Genomic DNA, 19,543 nt, shown 5'->3' with positions numbered 1-19,543 from the left:
GCGGTGGAAAGGGGTGGAGATGGGAAAATGTGGCTAGTGGTGGAATCCTGTTGGAGGTGGCGGAGATTTTGGAGGATTATGTGTTGTATGCGACGGCTGATGGGGTGGAAGGACTAGGGGGAGGGGGAGAAAGGGTGGAGCTGCGGGGTACCGAGGAGACACGAGTGAGGGCCTCATTTGTGATGGGAGAGGGGAACCCCCGTTCCCTAAAGAATGAGGACATCTCGGATGTTCTAGTATGGGACACCTCATCTTGGGCGCAGATACGGCATAGACGGAGGAATTGGGAGTAGGGGATAGTCTTTGTAGGAAGCAGGGTGGGAAGAATTGTAGTCAAGATAGTTGTGGGAATCATTGGGTTTGTAATAGACGTCAGTCATTAGTCTATTTCCTGTAATGGAGACTGCGAGATCAAGAAAAGGGAGGGAGGTGTTGGAGATGGTCCAAGTAAATTTGAGAGCAGGATGAAAATTGGTGGTGAAGTGGATGAAGTCCATGAGTTCTGCATGGGTGCAGGAGGTAGCACCGATGCAGTCATCAATGTAGCGGAGATAGAGTTTGGGGATAGGCCCAGTGTACGCCTGGAACAGGGATTGTTCTACAAAGAGGCAGGCAGAGCTGGGGCCCATGTGGGTGCCCATAGCTACGCCTTGGACTTGGAGGAAGTGGGAGGAGTCATAGGAGAAGTTGTTGAGGGTGAGGACCAGCTCCGCTAGGCGGAAAAGAGTGAGTAGAGGGAAATTGGATGGTTCAGCGGTCAAGGAAGAAACGGAGAGCTTTAAGGCCTTCCTGGTGGGGGTTGGAGGTGTAGAGTTTATCCATATCCCTCCATTCCCTGTATATCCATGTGCCTATCCTAAAGTCCTAAACACCACTATTATATCTGCCTCCACCACCACCATCCCTGGCAGCATGTTCCAGGCACTCACCAGCCTCTGTGTGTTAAAAAAACTTTTCCTTTTGTCACGGATGCTTGTTGAACTGTGAACTTTTGGTAATCAATGCTGTTCTGAATTCTCAGCATTGGCTTTGCTCACATGGATATTATCTGTCTTCAGGCTATGTTGAGGTGGTGGAAGATGAATTTCCCCGCCACGGGAGCACCTACAAAACCATATCAAACCTGAAGCCGTGCTTTTTAAGTGACGGGACTGGGAGTGTCACTTCTGGTAATGCTACTGGTGAGTGAGCACCTTGCACCTGCTGCATCAGAGGGATGGGTCCCGCAATCTCAATGGAATTGATGTTATTTGGGTACCTGTTCCCTCCAGGTATAAATGATGGGGCTGCAGCTGTGATTCTGATGAAGTCGTCGATGGCCCAGGAGAGAGGTCTGACACCATTGGCTCGCATTGTATCCTGGGCAGAGGCTGGCTTGGACCCTGCTATTATGGGCACCGGTCCTATCCCAGCAATAAAGAAAGCGGTAAGACACGTTTTCAGAAATATGGAGATCGGGTTATTGGAGGAAAGTTGATGCTGAGGTAAAAGATCTACCATGGTCTCACGGAGTACCGGTGCAGCCTGGAGGGGCCAAATTGCTAGCTCCTGCTTCTGGTCCACAGGGACAGGTCACTCCAAGTAGACACGAGGAGATATGGCTTACTCACGGACAAGCAGCATCTGTGTAGACGCGAGGAGAGTCCATAAGACAGAGGAGCGGAATTAGGGCATTCAGCTCATCGAGTCCACTTTCAGGAAACTATGTACTCTTATATCCCTCTGCTCTATAATTCTTCCTTGCATTAATAGAACGTTTCCTTTCCTGAAACTGTCAGATCTTATTATTAACCTTCCTTGTCACCTCATTACCTTACTTTAGACTTTACTTCAGAGACACAGCAGAGTGTTGACAAGAGAGTCTGACAGAGAGTATTGTCGGCGGTCAGAGGAAAACACGCTGTGTGGAATTGTTGGGATCTGTTTGGTAAATTTGCTGCCTTTTTCATCAATTCACCAGGTGGAGAAGGCTGGGTGGAAGCTGGATACAGTTGACCTGTTTGAAATTAATGAAGCTTTTGCAGCACAGTCGATCGCTGTTGTTAAGGAGCTGGGTTTGAGCCCAGACAAGGTGAGTGATCGATGCAGAAGTCCTCCCCACAAGAAAACTCAGGGAGTTATTGGAAATGACAGTCCACTCCTGCCTCTCTCTATTCGATATCCAGAGTCACAGTTTAGTTTAGAGATACAGCGTGGAAACAGGCCCTCAGCCCACCAGGTCCCCCCCCGCCGACCAGCAATCCCCGCACGCTAACATTATCTTACATACACTCGGGACAATTTACAATTTTATCAAAGCCAATTAACCTTCAAACCTGTACGTCTTTGGAGTGTGGGAGGAAACCAGAGCACCCAGAGAAAACACATGCGGTCACAGGGAGAACGTATAAACTCTACATACAGTGCATACACTCCGTAGTCAGGATTGAACCCGGGCCTCTGGCGCTGTAAGGCAACAACTCTACCGCTGTGACACCGTGTACAGCACAGATCTGAGCCAATCATGTATTGATATGACTTAGAGCGAAGTGGTATGACCTGATGGAGGCGGGGTATTACAGCATTGATGTTCAGGGAGGTCTTGGAATCCAAGTCCATAATCTCCTTCTAAGTGGCTACACAAGTAGATAGAGTGGTAAAGAAGGCATATGGTTTGCTTGATTTCTTAGGTCAGGACATTGAGTGTAAGAGTTTGGATGTCATGATACAACTTTATAGGACTTTGGTTGGGCCACATTTGGAGTATTGTGTGCAGTTCTGGTCACCCCATTACAGGTCGGATATGGAGGCTTTGGAAAGGGTGCAGAGAGGTTTACCAGAATGAGCAATTAGAGATGGTCAATAAATTTAATCGAATGTCACCTGGATTTGAGAATATTAGCGACAGCAAGAGTTGTACAGACTTGAACTGTTTTCTCTGGAACGCTGGAGGTTGCGGGGAGACTTAATAAAAGTAGATAAAATTGTGATCGGTGTAGATAGGGTAGACAGTCAGAACCTTTTTCCCAGGATAGAAAAATCAAAAACTAGAGGGCATAGTTTCAAGATGAGGAGAGCACAGTTTAAAGATGTGCAGGCTACGTTTTTTTCAAAGAGTGTGATGGCTACTTAGAATGCACTGCCAGGCAGATATAGTTGCGTTTAAGAGGCTTTTAGATTGGCATGTGGATATGCAGGGAGTAGATGAATATGGATCATGTGCAGGTAGAGGAGATTAGTTTAACTTGGCATCATGTTCGACACGGCCATTGTGGGCTGATGTGCCTGTTCTTGTGCTATACTGTTCTCTGCTCTAACAACCAGCTGCCAGAGGCCTGGCTGTTTGGATAATGGAGCAATAAAGCAAAGACCAGTGGCTGAGAGTGAGTTTGGCTGAGAACATTGTCAAAGAGCAGTATAACAGAGTTCAGACCAGACAAGTGAGTGTCTGCTCCACACCGCTTACTCCCAGCCCGTGTCTTTTATTCTGCAGGAAACTCGCTTGCTTTAACTTTAGCGAACATTTTTATTCACCATTGGATACCTCTATCAAGAGATCCCATAATCCTCACATTTGTGATTAGGTTTAGGTTCATTATTGTCACATGTGCTGAGATAAAGTGAAAAGTTTTGTTTTGCATGCTGTCCAAACAGATTAGATATACCATACATGGATACAATCAGTTCAGATTCAAGTGCAATAGTTAGAGCAGTTGGGAAGATACAGAGTGCAGAATCACGATTACCCCAGCTGAGAATTGAAAGTAACATAAATGCATATTTGATGGAGAAACTAGTTTATTGTGTTGAAAATTGGTCTGTCTATTCCCTGTCATTGGGAATCTTCCAGCTCCCACGCAACTATCTGCAGCAAGTCAGATGCAAGAGATATCGGGATAAGTCCTCTTCCTTTGCAAAACAAAGGATCTTCTGGATAACCAAGGGAGAGGGGATACCTTAGATGAGGAAGAATTTCAGAGAAAATCGTGCAGAAAGTCTCAACATCGGAGAAAATACAACGGAGATAATGGAATTACCTGATAGAAGTTTATAAAATGATGAGAGGCATAGCTGGGTAGGCAATCAGAACCTTTCTGCTAGGGTAGAAATGTCAAAAGACTAGAGAGCATGGTTTTAATGTGAGGAGGGCAAAGTTTAAAGGATATGTACAGGACAAGTTTTATTACATAAAGAGTGGCGGGTGCCAGGAGTGATGAGGAAATTCCAGCCAGCTGCAGCAATTGATTGCATCTTTTCTTGGCAGGTAAACATCCAAGGCGGCGCAATTGCACTGGGCCATCCGCTGGGAATGTCTGGCTGCAGGATCCTCGTCACGCTCCTGCATGCGTTGGAGAGGACGGGAGGAGCCCGTGGAGTTGCCGCCCTATGCATCGGTGGTGGGATGGGAATAGCCATGTGCGTCGAGAGGCAATGAACGGAGGAGAGGGCTGGCAGCAGGGACCCTAGGTATGAACGAAGGGCAGGGAAGACAGATCACATCCTGCCTGTTGTCACCGGCCTTGCCCTTCAACAAGCTGGGCCAGAGGTTCACAGCTATGCCTTTGCTGGGTAAAAAAGCAGCCCTTGGTGAGGAAGAGGAACAAACACAGGATCAGAGTCTACAGCATAGAAGCAGGCCCTTCAGCCCACCTTGTCTATGCCAACCCACACTAATCCCATTTACCAGTACTTGGTCTGTAGCCAACTACACCTCGGTGATTCAAGTGCAAGTCCAGATGCTTCTTAAATATTGTGAGACTTTCTGCCTCCACCAGCCCCTCCGGCAGTGCGTTCCAGGTTCCAACCACCTTTCGGGTGATGCAATTCTTCCTCAGATTCGCTCTGAACCTCTAACTCACCTTAAATCGTATCCCTCTACCTTGAGGAAAGGTTTCTTGCTAATGATCGATCTAAGCCCCTCATAACTTTGTGGACCTCTTATCGAGTCTCCTCTCGGCCTCCTGTGCTCCAAGGAGAACAAACCCAGACTGTCCAGTCTCTCCTCATGACTGAAACCTTCCACCCGAGGGGATCTCCTGTGTACTCTCCATTGTAATTATATCCTCCCTATCGTGTGGCGATCAGAACTGTTAAGTTCCGTAAAATTGTGACGGCATCTCAACACATGTATTCCATGCCCCAGGGTAATGAAGGCTAGCAAACCATATGCCCCCTTTATCTACCTGGGCTACCTACCACCTTCAGAGATCTTTGCTCCTCAGTGCTCCCTGGGCCCCAACCACTCTTGCTTGGTATGTCCTGCTCTTAGATCTTCATAATATATCAGCATTAAATTCCAACTGCCACTGCACTACCCAATTTACCAGTTGATCAATATAATTCTGCAACTGAAGACTACCCCCCTATCAACACCTCCAACCATGTTTATGCCATCATCATTATCATACCTCGTGCATTCACATGAATGTTGTTAACCTATTGAAAGTTGGAGCCACTGGCCCATTAACAGGCTGTCCAAAGTTACTGCTGTATAAGATGTTGGTGAAGCCGCATTTGGAATATTGTGTTGAGTTTTGGTCGCCTTGCTATAGGAAGGATGCAATTAAGCTGGAGAGTACAGAGATTTACAAGGATGTTGCCAGGACTGGAAACCCTGAACTGTAGGGAGTGGCTGGGCAGATCAAGACTTTATTCTTTGGAGAATAGGAGGCTAAAGGGTGACTTTATAGAGGTGTATATCATGATAGGGTGAATTCAAGGTTAGAGGGCAAAGCTAGGCAAAGGATTTAATAGAAATCTATGGGGCAACTTTAAATGAATTTATGGAACGAGCTGCCAGAGGTTGTTGAGGCAGGTATTATATCAACTTTGAGAAGACACTTGGGACCAGCACATGAACAGGAAAAAATTGTAGGAATATGAGCAAGTGAGACTAGCTTTGATGGGCATCTTGGTCAGCAGGGATGAATGGGCTGAAGGGCCTGTTTTTGTGCTGTATGACTCCATCACTTGGTTTGTGCACATGTCCAAGCTCCCACTTTACACACCCCCTATTAACGCAGTTGAGCTAATTGTGGTGGAGAGATGGGTGAGCTTATGATTAGGCTGGGAGGTCAGGGGTTTCGAGAGCTTCAAGTCTCAGCAGCTGAAGACATGGTGATGGGCAAGAAGCCAGCTAGCGAGCTAGGAGCAGAGCTGGTGAAGAGGTGTTTGGCCATGACCAGAGTGGGAGTAGAAACAAGAGGTGATTCTAAAGTGAAGACATAGGTGGTGAATGTAGCACACCTACAGGCACTGCTGAAATGACCATGGTCGCTTTTTGAAAACCAGGGCTGTCCATTCTGTAAGCAATGCTGAAGCCTATTTGTCATGCATGATTACCAAACCTAGAAAGAATGAATCGCTGTTGCAAAGTCTGGATTGTGTGGGAGAGTGATCTTCCTGTACCACAAAAATAAAAGCAATGATGTTTAAGATGCATCTAGATGAGCCCATTACCTATTCAAACTCCTCATTTCAGCTTATTTCACACAAGCAGCAGCAGGCTATCAGAATGATTCTTCAGAGCACTATACACAGAGAATATTTAAGTGTGACAAGTCTTCAAGATAGCTGGCGCTGTACAACTTACAGCTTTATTGATCTTATTTCACCATTTCATTACGCGAATGTGAAAATGCTCTTGTCAACTTGAGATGAAACAGAAGCCAACACACAATTTCTATTCTTTATGACGTTTATTCAAGCCAGTAATGAAGGGCACACAATTTATCAGCTGAGAAACTGACACGCCTCCCTCAGACCACTGGAGGCCAAAACAACGAGGACAGGATGGGGATTTTCATCCTACCTCTTTTACACATGGATGTAACTTAAATATTCACTATGTGTACTGTAACTAACAACAGGGCTGGGAACATTTTATTTTGTAATTTGTTAACTAACAGAGTGCAAATTATATTTGACAGATATGGGTGTACTATAGTTGCTTTAAGCATCCAGCTCTCCACTTTGAACTGCATCATGGTAACTCTTTCCTTTGTCTTGCTTCTCCTCTGGATACAGCTTGATGAGATCATCGATGCGAAGGATGGTAATGGCTGCTTCAGTTGCAAACTTCAGACTCTTTGTTTTCACCATTGTTGGCTCAAACACACCAGCCTGCTTGTTGTCCCTCGGTTTGCCATTCACTAAATCAAGGCCAATCCTGTTAAGGAAAGAAAAATGTTTTGCACATTTCAAATTGGGATTTAAAAATTAGGCTTGGCAATCAGATTAAGTATCCTTTGCATAAAATGTAGACAAGGAACTGCAGGTGCTGGTTTACAAAAAAAGACACAAACTCAGCAGCAGCTCTGGAGTACATGAAGTGGTGTCTAAAGGGTCACCTATCCATGTTATCCAGGGATGCTGCCAGACCCACTGAGTTACTCCAGCTCTTTGTGTCAATCTTTGTAATGATCTTACTTAGAGCTTGACTGTGACACAATAGGTTCCCAAACCACCAATGAGCTCCACAATAAACCATCCCCAAATCTCATTCCTCTTTCCATTCATCTCTCAACTCCATTCTTGAATCAAGTCAAATCTGTTACCGTGGGAAGGAAAATATATTTTTAGACTTCTCTGCCTCTTCAGTCAGCAAGAGAATTTACCCAGCAAGATTGGATAAAAACCCTTCAAAATGACCACCATGTCAGAGCTAAATTCTAATGCACATGTAGCTGTTACAGTTGCTTTTGTCTTCTCCAATTCCTGCTTCAAAGCTGCCTTTTTATCTACTGTGAACATGAACACAGAACAGTGCGGCACAGAAATAGTCCCTTTAGCCCACAATGTCTGTCCTTACACGTGGTGGGCATTGCCCAGCCCAGAAGTATTGACCTCTCCATTGAAAGGAACTAGAGGAGACGCTGCCTCAAGAAGGCAGTTGATATTAAAGATCCACACCAGCCGGGCTACACTCTCATCTCGCTGCTACTATTGAGAAAGTGGTACAGGAGCCCGAGAACTGTTACCTCCCGTTTCAAGAACACTTTCTTCCCATCTACCATCTGGCTCTTGAACCACCCAGCATGACCTTAACCATAACCTTACCTCAGCACCAACCCAATAGAGACTTTGTATAAGGTTGCACTAATACTGTCTGGTTACCTACTATAACCGAGTCAGTCTGAAGAAGGGTCTCAACCCGAAATGTCACCCATTCCTTCTCTCCAGATGCTGCCTGACCCGCTGAGTTACTCCACCATTTTGTGTCTACCTCCAATTTGAAACCAGCATCTGCAGTTATTTTCCTACGACGGTGTATTGTATATTTGTTGTGTTGCATTAATGTGCCTGTAAAAACTATATCAAATAATTTCATCATTCCATTCCCTGGTGCCTAAGACAATAAACACTCTCAACTCTCCCTCCATTCCCTGCCCGAACTAAACAGTAAACTTAACACTTCAATGTACGCACCCTTTAAAAAAAATTTGATTGTTACTGCCAATTAAACATTAATTTTATAAACTTTTGGGATTTTTTTAATGTCTTCTCCTCCTCCTGACTTCATTATGTTTTTCCCTCACTATTTCCTTTCTGTATTCAACATGGATCGGAAAGGTTTGAAGTGATATGGGCCAACACAGGCAAGTGGAACTGCTGTGCAACTTTGATTCCATGTTTCCATGCAATAAGATGAGGCAGAAGACAATTAAAAAGACAGCTTAAGACACAAAGTGCTGAAGTAACTCTGGGTTGGGCAGCATCTTTGGAGAACATGGATAGGTGACATTTCGGATTGGGACCCTTCTTCAGACTATAGTCCAGTAGTCCTTTCCCCAGTCCTATTAGATACTGGAAATGTGATCTTTGGGCAGATTAAATGAACCTTTGTTACTATACAGCACGTAAATAACAAAATAGGAGCCTTGCCTACTACAGTGTAAATAAAAAATACAATTCAACTTTTAACAGGTTTTAAAGGTTTTGTTTAACCAGCCTTTTCTCTGGTTTGAGAGTCATTCAGCAGGCCACAATCACAAATACAGATGACATGTGCTAACTGAAGCAGAAATCTGGACTTACCATTTCAAATTTCTGCGTTCAGGATTAACCTGGGCTTCATTGTGGAATGCACGCAATTTTGCCACCAAGTCAGTGGAATCCTGAGCCGCATTTACTGCCAGAGTCTTTGGAATAACCAACAAGGCCCGGGCAAATTCAGCAATTGCCAGCTGCTCACGTGATCCCTGAAAGGAAAACATTTTTTCAAATACTTTAAATATTCTCACTAACTAGGTCAATTTCACCAAAATAAATCAGTGACAAGTAATCCAACCTTTCCTTTTTTAAACCACTATCTTGAGGTGCAACTAGACTGGTATCAAAAGAGGATTAAATTATTTAAATATAGAAAAGGAGGGAAAACAAGAAAGTTATACATTGACTTTTTAGCGCGTGTTTAAATTAAAATACTTACCAAACTAGTTGCATAGTTCTCCAAGTAGATGGACAAGGCAGCCTCCACAGCACCCCCGCCTGGCACAATCGACTTGGATTCAAGAACTCTCTTCACCACACAGAGCGCATCATGGAGGGAGCGCTCCATCTCATCACACATGAAATCATTTGCTCCACGCAAGATGATGGAAGCAGAAGTACGACTCTTTGTGCTTAAAATTAAGATGAAAAGTCCAATCAACGAGAGCACCATTTGACAAGACAAAATCAAATTCTACTCATTTTTAATTTACTGCACCATCAGAAGTGGTCAACAAGTCACAATTTGAAAGAGATTTAAATTTATACTAGCACAAACATACACATTCATGCAAAACCAAGGAACTTGACAGAATGAATTATCAAACAGAACTTAGCATTGAGAAAGACAAAGAGAGAACCGGGCTGGTGGATGGAAATAAATGGTTTAGAGGAGAACAAATTACAAAGCTTAACAAATAAATATCTAAACCCAGCAAAGGAAATCTGATGTGTACAAAGGGGCAAAAGTGTCCCGCTGGAGGGATGAATCCATAACATAACTATTTTTGGCATAGCAAGAAGTTGGATGACACTGAACAGGTTCAGCAACTTAGAAAATATGTTATTGATGGATTAGAAAGGATAGAGGTCAGGGCTTCCAGGCAAGTTGAATTTGTGGTGTTGATGTGGCCATTAACAGTAAACAAGGTGCCAGTATCGAAGGTGGAAAGGGTTGAGAGATTGGTTAATTCATGTACGAGGGGTTCCATGGTGTCTTGGCAATGTGGGAAAGGCATTCCCCATTTACCATTGTCTGGTCTAACATGGGAATTTAAGTGTGCTAGGGTGTGCTAGGGTGAGGTTAGAGTTGCAATTATTAGGGAGCTAGGACACCTTAGTTAGTAATCTGGTGCCAGATATAACTAGAGGCAGGAAGTGGAACTCAAAGCAGGCAGTACAAAAAGCATGCACATTGTTGGTAGGGTACAGCAAGGGAAAGGAGGCCTAAGGCTTAGCAGTGGGAAACCAGCGTGGAGTAAGGCAAGTCCGATAGATGGGAGGAAATTGGTTGTAGACAGGTACATCATCAGGAGGAAGCAGCAAGATCTAGGTTATGCAGGGGCAGTGGATGAATGGGAAAGTATAGAAAAGAGGAGGTTTAGTTGGAGGGACCTCTGGTGCATGGAGGCGGGTCATGTGTTTCCTTATAGGAACTATTTATGATGTACTATCATCGCCGCAGAACCTCAGTGGGTCGTTGGAGGCCCGGTGTGTCCCGTGTTTAGAGGTGGCAACGTTGAGGCATATTTGGTCAGGATGTAAGACTAGTCTTTCTCTTGGTCAGTGCATAACCAAGTCTTGAAGTGTATAGCTGCAGCAATTGAGAGAGCACAGGTGAATTCAGTAAGCATCAGGACTGAGAGTGTAGCTATTCATTTTGCGCCAGGCCGTAAAGGAGATGTCAGAGGCAGCAGAGCAAGCTAGTAGGTGGATTTGGTAGAGTGTCAGATGGTGGCAGAAGGAAATGTATAACGCGCGGTATTTGTATTTCTTTGCAAGTATATTCCGTTTAAATGCAGCCCGGTTTTATACGAGATGTTGACATTTGTGGCGCTATAATTGTTTAATGATGGGTTAAGATAACCATAAGACAGGATGCAAGTGTCTAGCATTTGCTTCAGTGAATTAATCATCTATAGTTTCCTTTATTCAGTAGATACTGGTAGTATAGGTGGCGAGAGCAGGTATTGAGGGTTCTGGGACACCAGAACTAACTGTTGAACCTTCCCACAGTATCGTAGCCCTAACTCAACGAAACACCCGTGCTGTTTTTTTTTTAATGTGCTTGTTATCATAGACAGCTTATTATTGCATACAGTTAGTTATTATCCTATAGTACAAGTGCGTATAAACAGTTTAGATTACGACTTTGGCTTTGGACTTGTTTTTCTTGGTTGAGCGCTTAACCTGGTTTTCCTTTGCTGGGTTTAGATATTTATAGCAAAGGTACTTTGTATTTTAATAGTAATTCAGTTTCCACTGTTCCGAGGCAGCGAATTCCATCTGTTCACCACCCTTCAGGTGAAGGGACTTCTCCTGAGCTCATTTTTAAATAGGATACCCTGTATACGGAGGGTGTGATCTCTGGTTTGGCCCCACCAGCAATCAGGAGGGAGGAAGCTTAGAGGAATATTTTTCCACACAGATGGTGACGGGAGCCTGGAAAGCACTGCCCGGAGAGGAGACAAGTTCTCCCACAGCATTGAATCAGCATCTTGATGAGTACGATTTGCCAAGTGTGGATTGGTACAATGGGCAGCATGGACATGGTGGGCAGAAGGACCCGTTTGGGCTTTACAACTCAATAAGAGTGGGTAACTTCACATTTATCCACTTTAAATTACATCTGCCCACTCACCCAACTAAATCACACAGGCATCGTGCTAAATGCTCATATTCCCATCCCCAGCTTTGTACTATCTGCAAACCATCATTTAGCTCCTTCACCCAAGTCACTTAACTCTAAATGAGCCCACTACCTAAACAACTCTGTAGCGAGTACATGCAACAGCATGAGGCTTGTGTCAGACCATGTCATTACTATCAACACAATAGCAGTGCTGTAGTACGACATGGTTGAATTCTCTTTGTCCCACGCGTATAACTGGTCACACTACTGATAAGTGTGGCAGCAAATAAATGGGAGTTCCAGAATCAAAGATCACAAATAATCCCAGATTAGAATTAGAAAGAAATCTTAAATTTGACTGAAACAACCTAGACATTGTCCTCAACGTCCACAAAGCATTTCGAAGCACCGAGCAATGTACTTTGGTGGAACACATCGACTAGTGTTGATCTCCTCAACCAACTAGGAGTAAGGAATATGTGGGGGGTGTTGAATATTTGAAATTCCCCAGTGATACGAGTCAAATGCAGGCAAATGGGACTGACATAGATGGGCACCTTGGTTGGTGTGATTGAGTTGGGTCGAAGGACACATTTCTGTGCTGTATGATTACGATTAGATGCCTGTTTTAGAGATGCAGCACGGAAACAGGCCCCACAGCGTCCATGCCGATATTCAATCACTCGTTCACACTAGTTCTATGTTATCCCACTTTCGCATCCACTCCCTACACACTAGGGGCAACTTGCAAATCTGCATGTCTTTGGGATGAGCGAGGTAACCTGAGCACCCATGAGGAAACACATGTGGTCATACGGAGAACATGCAATCTCCACCGGTAGCACCCGAGGTCAGGATTGAGCCCGGGTCTCCGGCGCTGTGTTCCAGTACTGTGCTGCCAGTGCTCTAACTGTATAGAACAAAATAGGAGCAGAGTAGGCCACTGGGCTCCTTGTCTGCCCCCCAGTCAATATGATCACAGTTGATCAACTCTGACCGTGTACCCTTTCTACAGCAGTTCCCCACAACCCTCAATTCACCAACCTTTGAATTTATCTCCATCTTAGATATATCAAACATTCCAGCTTCCACAACATGGCAGATGCAATACAAAGTGAAATACTGTGCAGGGGGGGGTGTCCACTTAACAATAAAGCAGAATGTTTTTTTAAATGGTGAGAGTGTTGATGTTCTACACAAATATCTGAAAGCCAAGTTGCAACAAGCAATTAGGAAGGCATTTATGGGAATTGTATAATGGTGTGGTAAGACCACAGCTGGACTTATGGTCTCAGCAGAAAAATATCCAGAGCTACTGATTGGGATCCCTAAGCCCTTACTCCACAAATAAAAAATGCAGGGTATAAAATTCAAGTAGTACACTTTCCCAGCAGACACTTACTTTTTAATCATAATTAGTTCATCGTCACATATTCTTTCTTGAACCACTTCGTCCGCGTGGCCTAACATGGAAACTTCAAATGTCTCGTCTCCTTCCAGGTTTGTCAGTGTTGAACAGAGTGTTGCTGCAAACAAGAGGAACAGTTGAAGTCTGCCTTTGCCTTTAATCAATGCAGCGATATACAAATGGCATCATTAAAATGCGGAGTGACAAACAGATTATTCCTTTCCTCAGAATGATGCTGAACATGATGCCACATCAAGTCCTTAGCCCGAAGTGCATCTCAGCTGAATGTAGTTCTGATTGCCATACTGGATGAATGTGGTTCCACTGGCGGGGAATAGAGAGATCAGTCACCAGTATCACTGCCCAGGAGGTGGAATGGTTAAATATATTTTTTGGAGACGGCTGAGGGGGGGGCACAGTCTGATTTGAAGTATGCAAAATCACAAGGGACCCAGATAGTGAGAAATTTCACTCCTTAACAAAGATTCCTTCCTATTACCAGACAGAGGTTTATATAAGACTAGACCAAGTGGGCCCGTTGGGCCCGTCCTCGTAGGGTTTCCATTGTAACTGGGAGGATGGGAGGGAGGGAAGAGGGAGGGAGGGAGGAGGGAGGTGTGGAGGGAGCAGGGGAGGGGGAGGGAGGGGAGGGTGGAGTGGAGGGAGAAGGGGGGGAGGGAGGGGGACCTCCCCTTTTCCCAGTACCTCTCTTTCCTCGTTGGGCCCGTCCCCGTAGGGTTTCCATTGTAACCGGGAGGGGGGGAGGAAGGGTGGAAGGAGGGGGAGGGGGAGAGGGATGGAAGGGTGGAGGGAGTGGGGGAGGGAGGGATGGAGGGAAGGAGGGAGGGGGGGAGTTAGGGGGGAGGGTTGAGGGAGGTGGAGAGGGATGGGGAGGGAGGGGGAGGGAGTGGGGATGGAGATGGGAAGGAGGGGGAGGAAGGGGTTGAGGGGTGAAGGGGACCTCCCCTTTTCCCAGTACCCCTCTTTCCTCCACCACCAAGCCCCCTCCGCAACGACCCCTGTTGTCCCCATCCCCAGTCCCCATTCTCAGACCCCCCCCCATTCTCTCTCTCCCCCAGACAACAGTTAGGAGATTTGCAAGGGTTTTGAGGAAGATTATTTTAACCAGGAGAGAGGCAGGGTCTAACAAAACTAATAAGATGAGCACCTGCAATGTCATGGCATAGAATCTGACAAGAGCATGGGCTAGGAAATGGGATCTACATAGATAGACTGCACCACATAAATCATCTTGCACTATTATTGCCAGGATATCCAATATAACTGATCATTTATTGTATATTTATTTGTTGTGTTGTTACACTGAAGTGCCTGTAAAGCCGCAGCAAGTAGAAATTTCATTGTTCCATTCTCTGTGCATTTGGCAATGAAGCACTCTTGAGGAAACTGAAACAAATCTACTCTTCAGCAGAATGAAGAATCACTATTTATTTATAAGGGAAGTTTAAAGATGCAAATGAGTCAGATGTGATCAGATACAGACAAACCCTGCTTTAAGGGGTCATTGCATTCCTCGACAATGTTTTCAGCAACACAAAGCTGCATCGTCTGCGCAAGATTCCAGAAGTGGCTGGCAAATTATAAATTAGTTTAGTTTTGGAGATACAGCATGGAAACAGACCCTTTGACCCACTAAGTCCACACCAACCACCGATCACCCATTTCCACTAGTTCCATGTTATTTGACTTTCGCATCCACTCCTCCCTACACACTGCACAGGCAATTTTACAGATGCCAATTAACCTGCAAACCCACAAGCCTTTGGGATATGGGAGAAAATCAGAGCATCCAGAACAAACCCATAGTCACATGGAGAACATGCAAATTCCACGCTGACAGCACCCAAGGTCAGGATCAAACTTGGGTCTTTGGCGCTGTGAGATAGTAGCTTTACCAGCTGTGCACCATATTATTGTTTACCCATTTACTCTTTTCATATAAATTTCATGAGTGAATTTTTATTCCAAATCGCAGAATCTTTGGCAGTGATTTGTGAATTCTGCAAGGGTAAATTTCTATTGCCTAAAGAGGTAGTCAGACCAACAAACCAGATTCTTGATCTTACCTCCACTTGCCTTTGCAATTCTCTTTAAATCTCTCTTTAGACATCTACGTACTGCCATAGCACCAGCATCCACAAAATATTTTAGACACATATCATCTATGCCACCAGTGGTCAGAATGACATTGGCACCTGAAGCCAGAATTTTCTGGATTCGCTCTTTGGTAATATCAGATTCTCTGTAGGTAAAATACAGAATTATTAGTATCTCTATTGTACACCAAAATGTAAAATGAACACTTCAGGAGGAACAGCAAGGCTAATATTGCAAGTCTATTTTATGGAAAGTGGAAGAAGGATGCAGGGTCTCATGAACGAGTTTCGGAGAGAACCAGGGGGTCACAGGTCACAGTTTAAGAATAAGGGGTAGGCCATTTAGGATTGAGATGAGGAAAAACTTTTTCACCCCGAGAGCTGTGAATCTGTTGAATTCTCTGCCACAAGGCAATGGAGGCCAATTCACTGGACGTTTTCAAGAGTGTTAGATTTAGCTCTTAGCATAACTGAATCAAGGGATATAGGGAAAAAGCAGGAACGGGGTACTGATTTTGGATGATCAGCCATGATCATATTGAATGGCGGTGCTGGCTCGAAGGGCTGAATGGCCTATTCCTGTACCTATTTTCTAGGTTTCTATGAGGGGAGAAAGGGTGGAAGAGAAAAAATTAATTTCTCATTGTCAATTGAAACAAAACCAAACATCTGAAGAAAATCTTATTACAACCTTCAAGAAATCTCTCATGTTCTTTAAATTTAGAGGCTTAAAAGATACAGCATTCACCAGTTATTGTCAAGGGAGTTAATCTCAGCTTCAAACCTGTCATACCTCTGTCGAATTTGGTCTAATTTTTCAGGGTCAGTAATGACAATTTGAACGCCGAGCTTCATTTTTGTCTTTTGCAAGCTGAAGTCCAAACATGCAATCTTTGCATTGAATATTCTTTTGACCATCCCTAAACACAAGAAAGTTTCAGTTAATCTTAATTAATTTAAAGTAATACAAGAGCCCAAGTAGCAACAAGTTACATGACCACCTTCATGCACAGAATGGTCAACATCACCAACCAGTCTCTCTTTGTTCCTCTTTATGCAGACATAGAATAGTACAGTACAGGAACAGGCCCTTCAGCCCACCATATCTATGCCAAATATGATGTCAAGAAAACTAATATCCTCTGCCTGTACGTAATCCATATCCTTGCATTCTCTGCCTATCCAAAAGCCTCAAATGCCACCATCCTTCTTAATAAGCCACGAACCACTCATCCTTCCCAATTATACTCTATCACTAACCAATTTCTATAAAACTAATAATAACTTGAAAGTATATCCTCGACACCCTGGAGCTAATGCCTATGCAGGTCAAGAAGCACAACTTGCGCTTCAAATATGGATAGGAAAGGTTTAGAGGGGCATGTTTCCTGCCTCTAACGTGTCCAACCCCTTAATAATCTTACATGTTTCGATAAGATCTCCCCTCATCCTTCTAAATTCCAGTGTATACAAGCCTAGTCGCTCCAGTCTTTCAACATAGGATAGTCCCGCCATTCCGGGAATAAACCTAGTAAACCTACGCTGCACGCCCTCAATAGCAAGAATATCCTTCCTCAAATTTGGAGACGAAAACTGCACACAGTACTCCAGGTGCGGTCTCACTAGGGCCCTGTACAACTGCAGAAGGACCTCTTTGCTCCTATACTCAACTCCTCTTGTTATGAAGGCCAACATTCCATTGGCTTTCTTCACTGCCTGCTGTACCTGCATGCTTCCTTTCAGTGAATGATGCACTAGGACACCCAGATCTCATTGTACGTCCCCTCTTCCTAACTTGACACCATTCAGATAATACTCTGCCTTCCTATTCTTACCACCAAAGTGGATAACCTCACACTTATCCACATTAAACTGCATCTGCCATGCATCCGCCCACTCACAACCTGTCCAAGTCACCCTGCAACCTCATAGCATCTTCCTCACAGTTCACACTACCACCCAGCTTTGTATCATCTGCAAATTTGCTAATGGTACTTTTAATCCCTTCATCCAAGTCATTAATGTATATTGTAAATAGCTGCGGTCCCAGCACCGAGCCTTGCGGTACCCCACTAGTTACTGGCTGCCATTCTGAAAGGGACCCATTTATCCCCACTCTTTGCTTTCTGTCTGTCTACCATTTTTCTATCCATGTCAGTACCCTACCTCCAATACCATGTGCTCTAATTTTGCCCACTAATCTCCTATGTGGAACCTGTCAAAGGCTTTCTGAAAGTCAAGGTACACCACATCCACCGGCTCTTCCCTGTCAATTTTCTTAGTTACATCCTCAAAGAATTCCAGAAGATTAGTCAAGCATGATTTCCCCTTCGTAAATCCATGCTGACGGAACGGAATAATCCTGTTACTACTATCCAAATGCTCCGCAATTTCGTCTTTTATAAATGACTCCAGCATCTTCCCCACCACTGATGTCAGACTAACTGGTCTATAATTTCCCGTTTTCTCTCTCCCTCCTTTCTTAAAAAGTGGGACAACATTAGCTACCCTCCAATCCACAGGAACTGATCCTGAAACAGGATTGAACCCGCATGCCACATCTATTGGTCCACAGTTGATGGGACAGATAATACCCACAGCTCTAGGATGAAATGGGATGAACAGACATCAGGGATTGTAACAGCCAGTCCTACTAATCAATCTGCTTGCAACACCCGACACCCTTGGAATACCACAAAACCATCAACTGGTTCCTGAAGCGCTTGATAGATTGATATCGAACACAGTTCCATACTTTGACTAAGGTGAAACATTCAGCTGTAAATAGTGGAGTGATAAAAGAAAAAAAAAACTTGTACGCTACCTTGTGAACCAACAGTAGAGTTAATTGCATATCCATTCACCAAAATGCTCTCCCTTTGGCTGCGTCCATGTGCCTTTAGCACGTTAATGGATTTGATCGGGTATCGAGCTTGGCCCTTGGCATCTGTGAATTTTACTGCATGTACAGCATCCACCACCATATTGGCAAAGAAGTCTGCATCGCTGTATGTCAGGTCAAGGTTTGTAAAGATACGAGTTTAAAAAATTTAATACACCAAATAAAGCAAATTCAAAATTTACATAAAGGATGGAAATATGTATTAAATATACTATTCCTCAATACATCTTCCCATCTCCACCCCTTTCTGCTTTCTGCAGAGACCGTTCCGTGGTCCACTCGTCCCTTCCCACCCAAACCACCCCCTCCCTAGTTACTTTGCAACCGCAGGAGATTCAACACCTGTCCCTTTACTTCTCCCCTCGACTCCATCCAAGGACCCAAACAGTCTTTCCAGGTGAGGCAGAGGTTCACCTGCACCTCCTCCAACCTCATCTTCCGCTGTTCCAGATGTTAACTTCTCTACATCAGGACACCCAGTGCAGGCTCGGCGATCGTTTCGCTCAACACCTCCACTCAGTCCGCCTTAACCAACCTGATCTCCCGGTGGCTCAGCACCTCAACTCCCCCTCCCATTCCCAATCTGACCTTTCTGTCCTGGGCCTCCTCCATTGTCAAGAGTGAGGCCCAGCACAAATTGGTGGAACAGTACCTCATATTTCATTTGGGTAGTTTACACCCCAGCAGTATGAACATTGACTTCTCCAACTTCAGGTAGTCCCCGCTTTCCCTCTCTATCCCCTCCCCCTTCCCAGTTCTCCCACTAGTCTTCCTGTCTCCTACTACATCCTATCTTTGTCCCGCCCCCTCCCCTGACATCAGTCTGAAGGGTCTCAACCCGAAACTTCACCCATTCGTTCTCTCCCTAGATGCTGCCTGACCCGCTGAGTTACTCCAGCATTTTGAGTCAACCGGTTTAAACCAACATCTAGTTTTTTTCTCTATATTCCTCAATACCAGGTCACGTATGAACATGTGAGGCATAAAATAGCTGTGGATAGTTGCATCATTGCAGCATTTCTAACCCACACAAAACAAGCTGCCGACTTTTAGGGCTGCAGTGGCGCAGCTGGTAGAGCTGCTGCCTCACAGTGCCAGGGACCCAGTTTCGATCCTGCCCTTGGGCGTGGAGTTTGCACGTTCTCCCTGTGACCGTGTGGATTTTCTCCGGGTGCTCCAGTTTCCTCCCACGTCCCAAAGGATGTGTGGGTTTGTAGGTTAATTGGTCTCTGTAAATTGCCACTAGTGAGTAGGGAGGATGAAAAAGAGAGGATTATAATAGAACTAGTGTGAAT

The 19,543-nt window shown here is 44.7% G+C and overlaps 2 protein-coding genes across 2 annotated transcripts in view; one reads left to right on the top strand and one right to left on the bottom strand.

The window, feature by feature from the left end:
* acat2 (acetyl-CoA acetyltransferase 2) overlaps positions 1-8,460 on the top strand; it is a 24,713-nt gene extending 16,253 nt beyond the window's left edge. The window contains exons 6-10 of the mRNA XM_078405110.1: positions 1,059-1,181; positions 1,272-1,426; positions 1,961-2,071; positions 4,244-4,446; positions 7,006-8,460. Coding sequence (XP_078261236.1) covers positions 1,059-1,181; positions 1,272-1,426; positions 1,961-2,071; positions 4,244-4,414 — 560 coding nt within the window. The 3' untranslated portion in view covers positions 4,415-4,446; positions 7,006-8,460. The remainder of the gene's footprint in view (positions 1-1,058; positions 1,182-1,271; positions 1,427-1,960; positions 2,072-4,243; positions 4,447-7,005) is intronic.
* The window catches only part of tcp1 (t-complex 1), a 25,531-nt gene continuing 12,646 nt past the window's right edge, over positions 6,659-19,543 (bottom strand). The window contains exons 6-12 of the mRNA XM_078405109.1: positions 18,171-18,352; positions 16,140-16,266; positions 15,317-15,492; positions 13,224-13,347; positions 9,410-9,602; positions 9,016-9,179; positions 6,659-7,147 (exon numbers count right to left, since the gene is read on the bottom strand). Of these exons, the coding sequence (XP_078261235.1) occupies positions 6,931-7,147; positions 9,016-9,179; positions 9,410-9,602; positions 13,224-13,347; positions 15,317-15,492; positions 16,140-16,266; positions 18,171-18,352 (1,183 nt within the window). The 3' untranslated portion in view covers positions 6,659-6,930. The remainder of the gene's footprint in view (positions 7,148-9,015; positions 9,180-9,409; positions 9,603-13,223; positions 13,348-15,316; positions 15,493-16,139; positions 16,267-18,170; positions 18,353-19,543) is intronic.

This window comes from Rhinoraja longicauda, chromosome 9 (genome assembly GCF_053455715.1).
Source record: "Rhinoraja longicauda isolate Sanriku21f chromosome 9, sRhiLon1.1, whole genome shotgun sequence".
NCBI lineage: Eukaryota > Metazoa > Chordata > Chondrichthyes > Rajiformes > Arhynchobatidae > Rhinoraja > Rhinoraja longicauda.
This window is presented reverse-complemented; position numbering and strand designations above follow the sequence as displayed.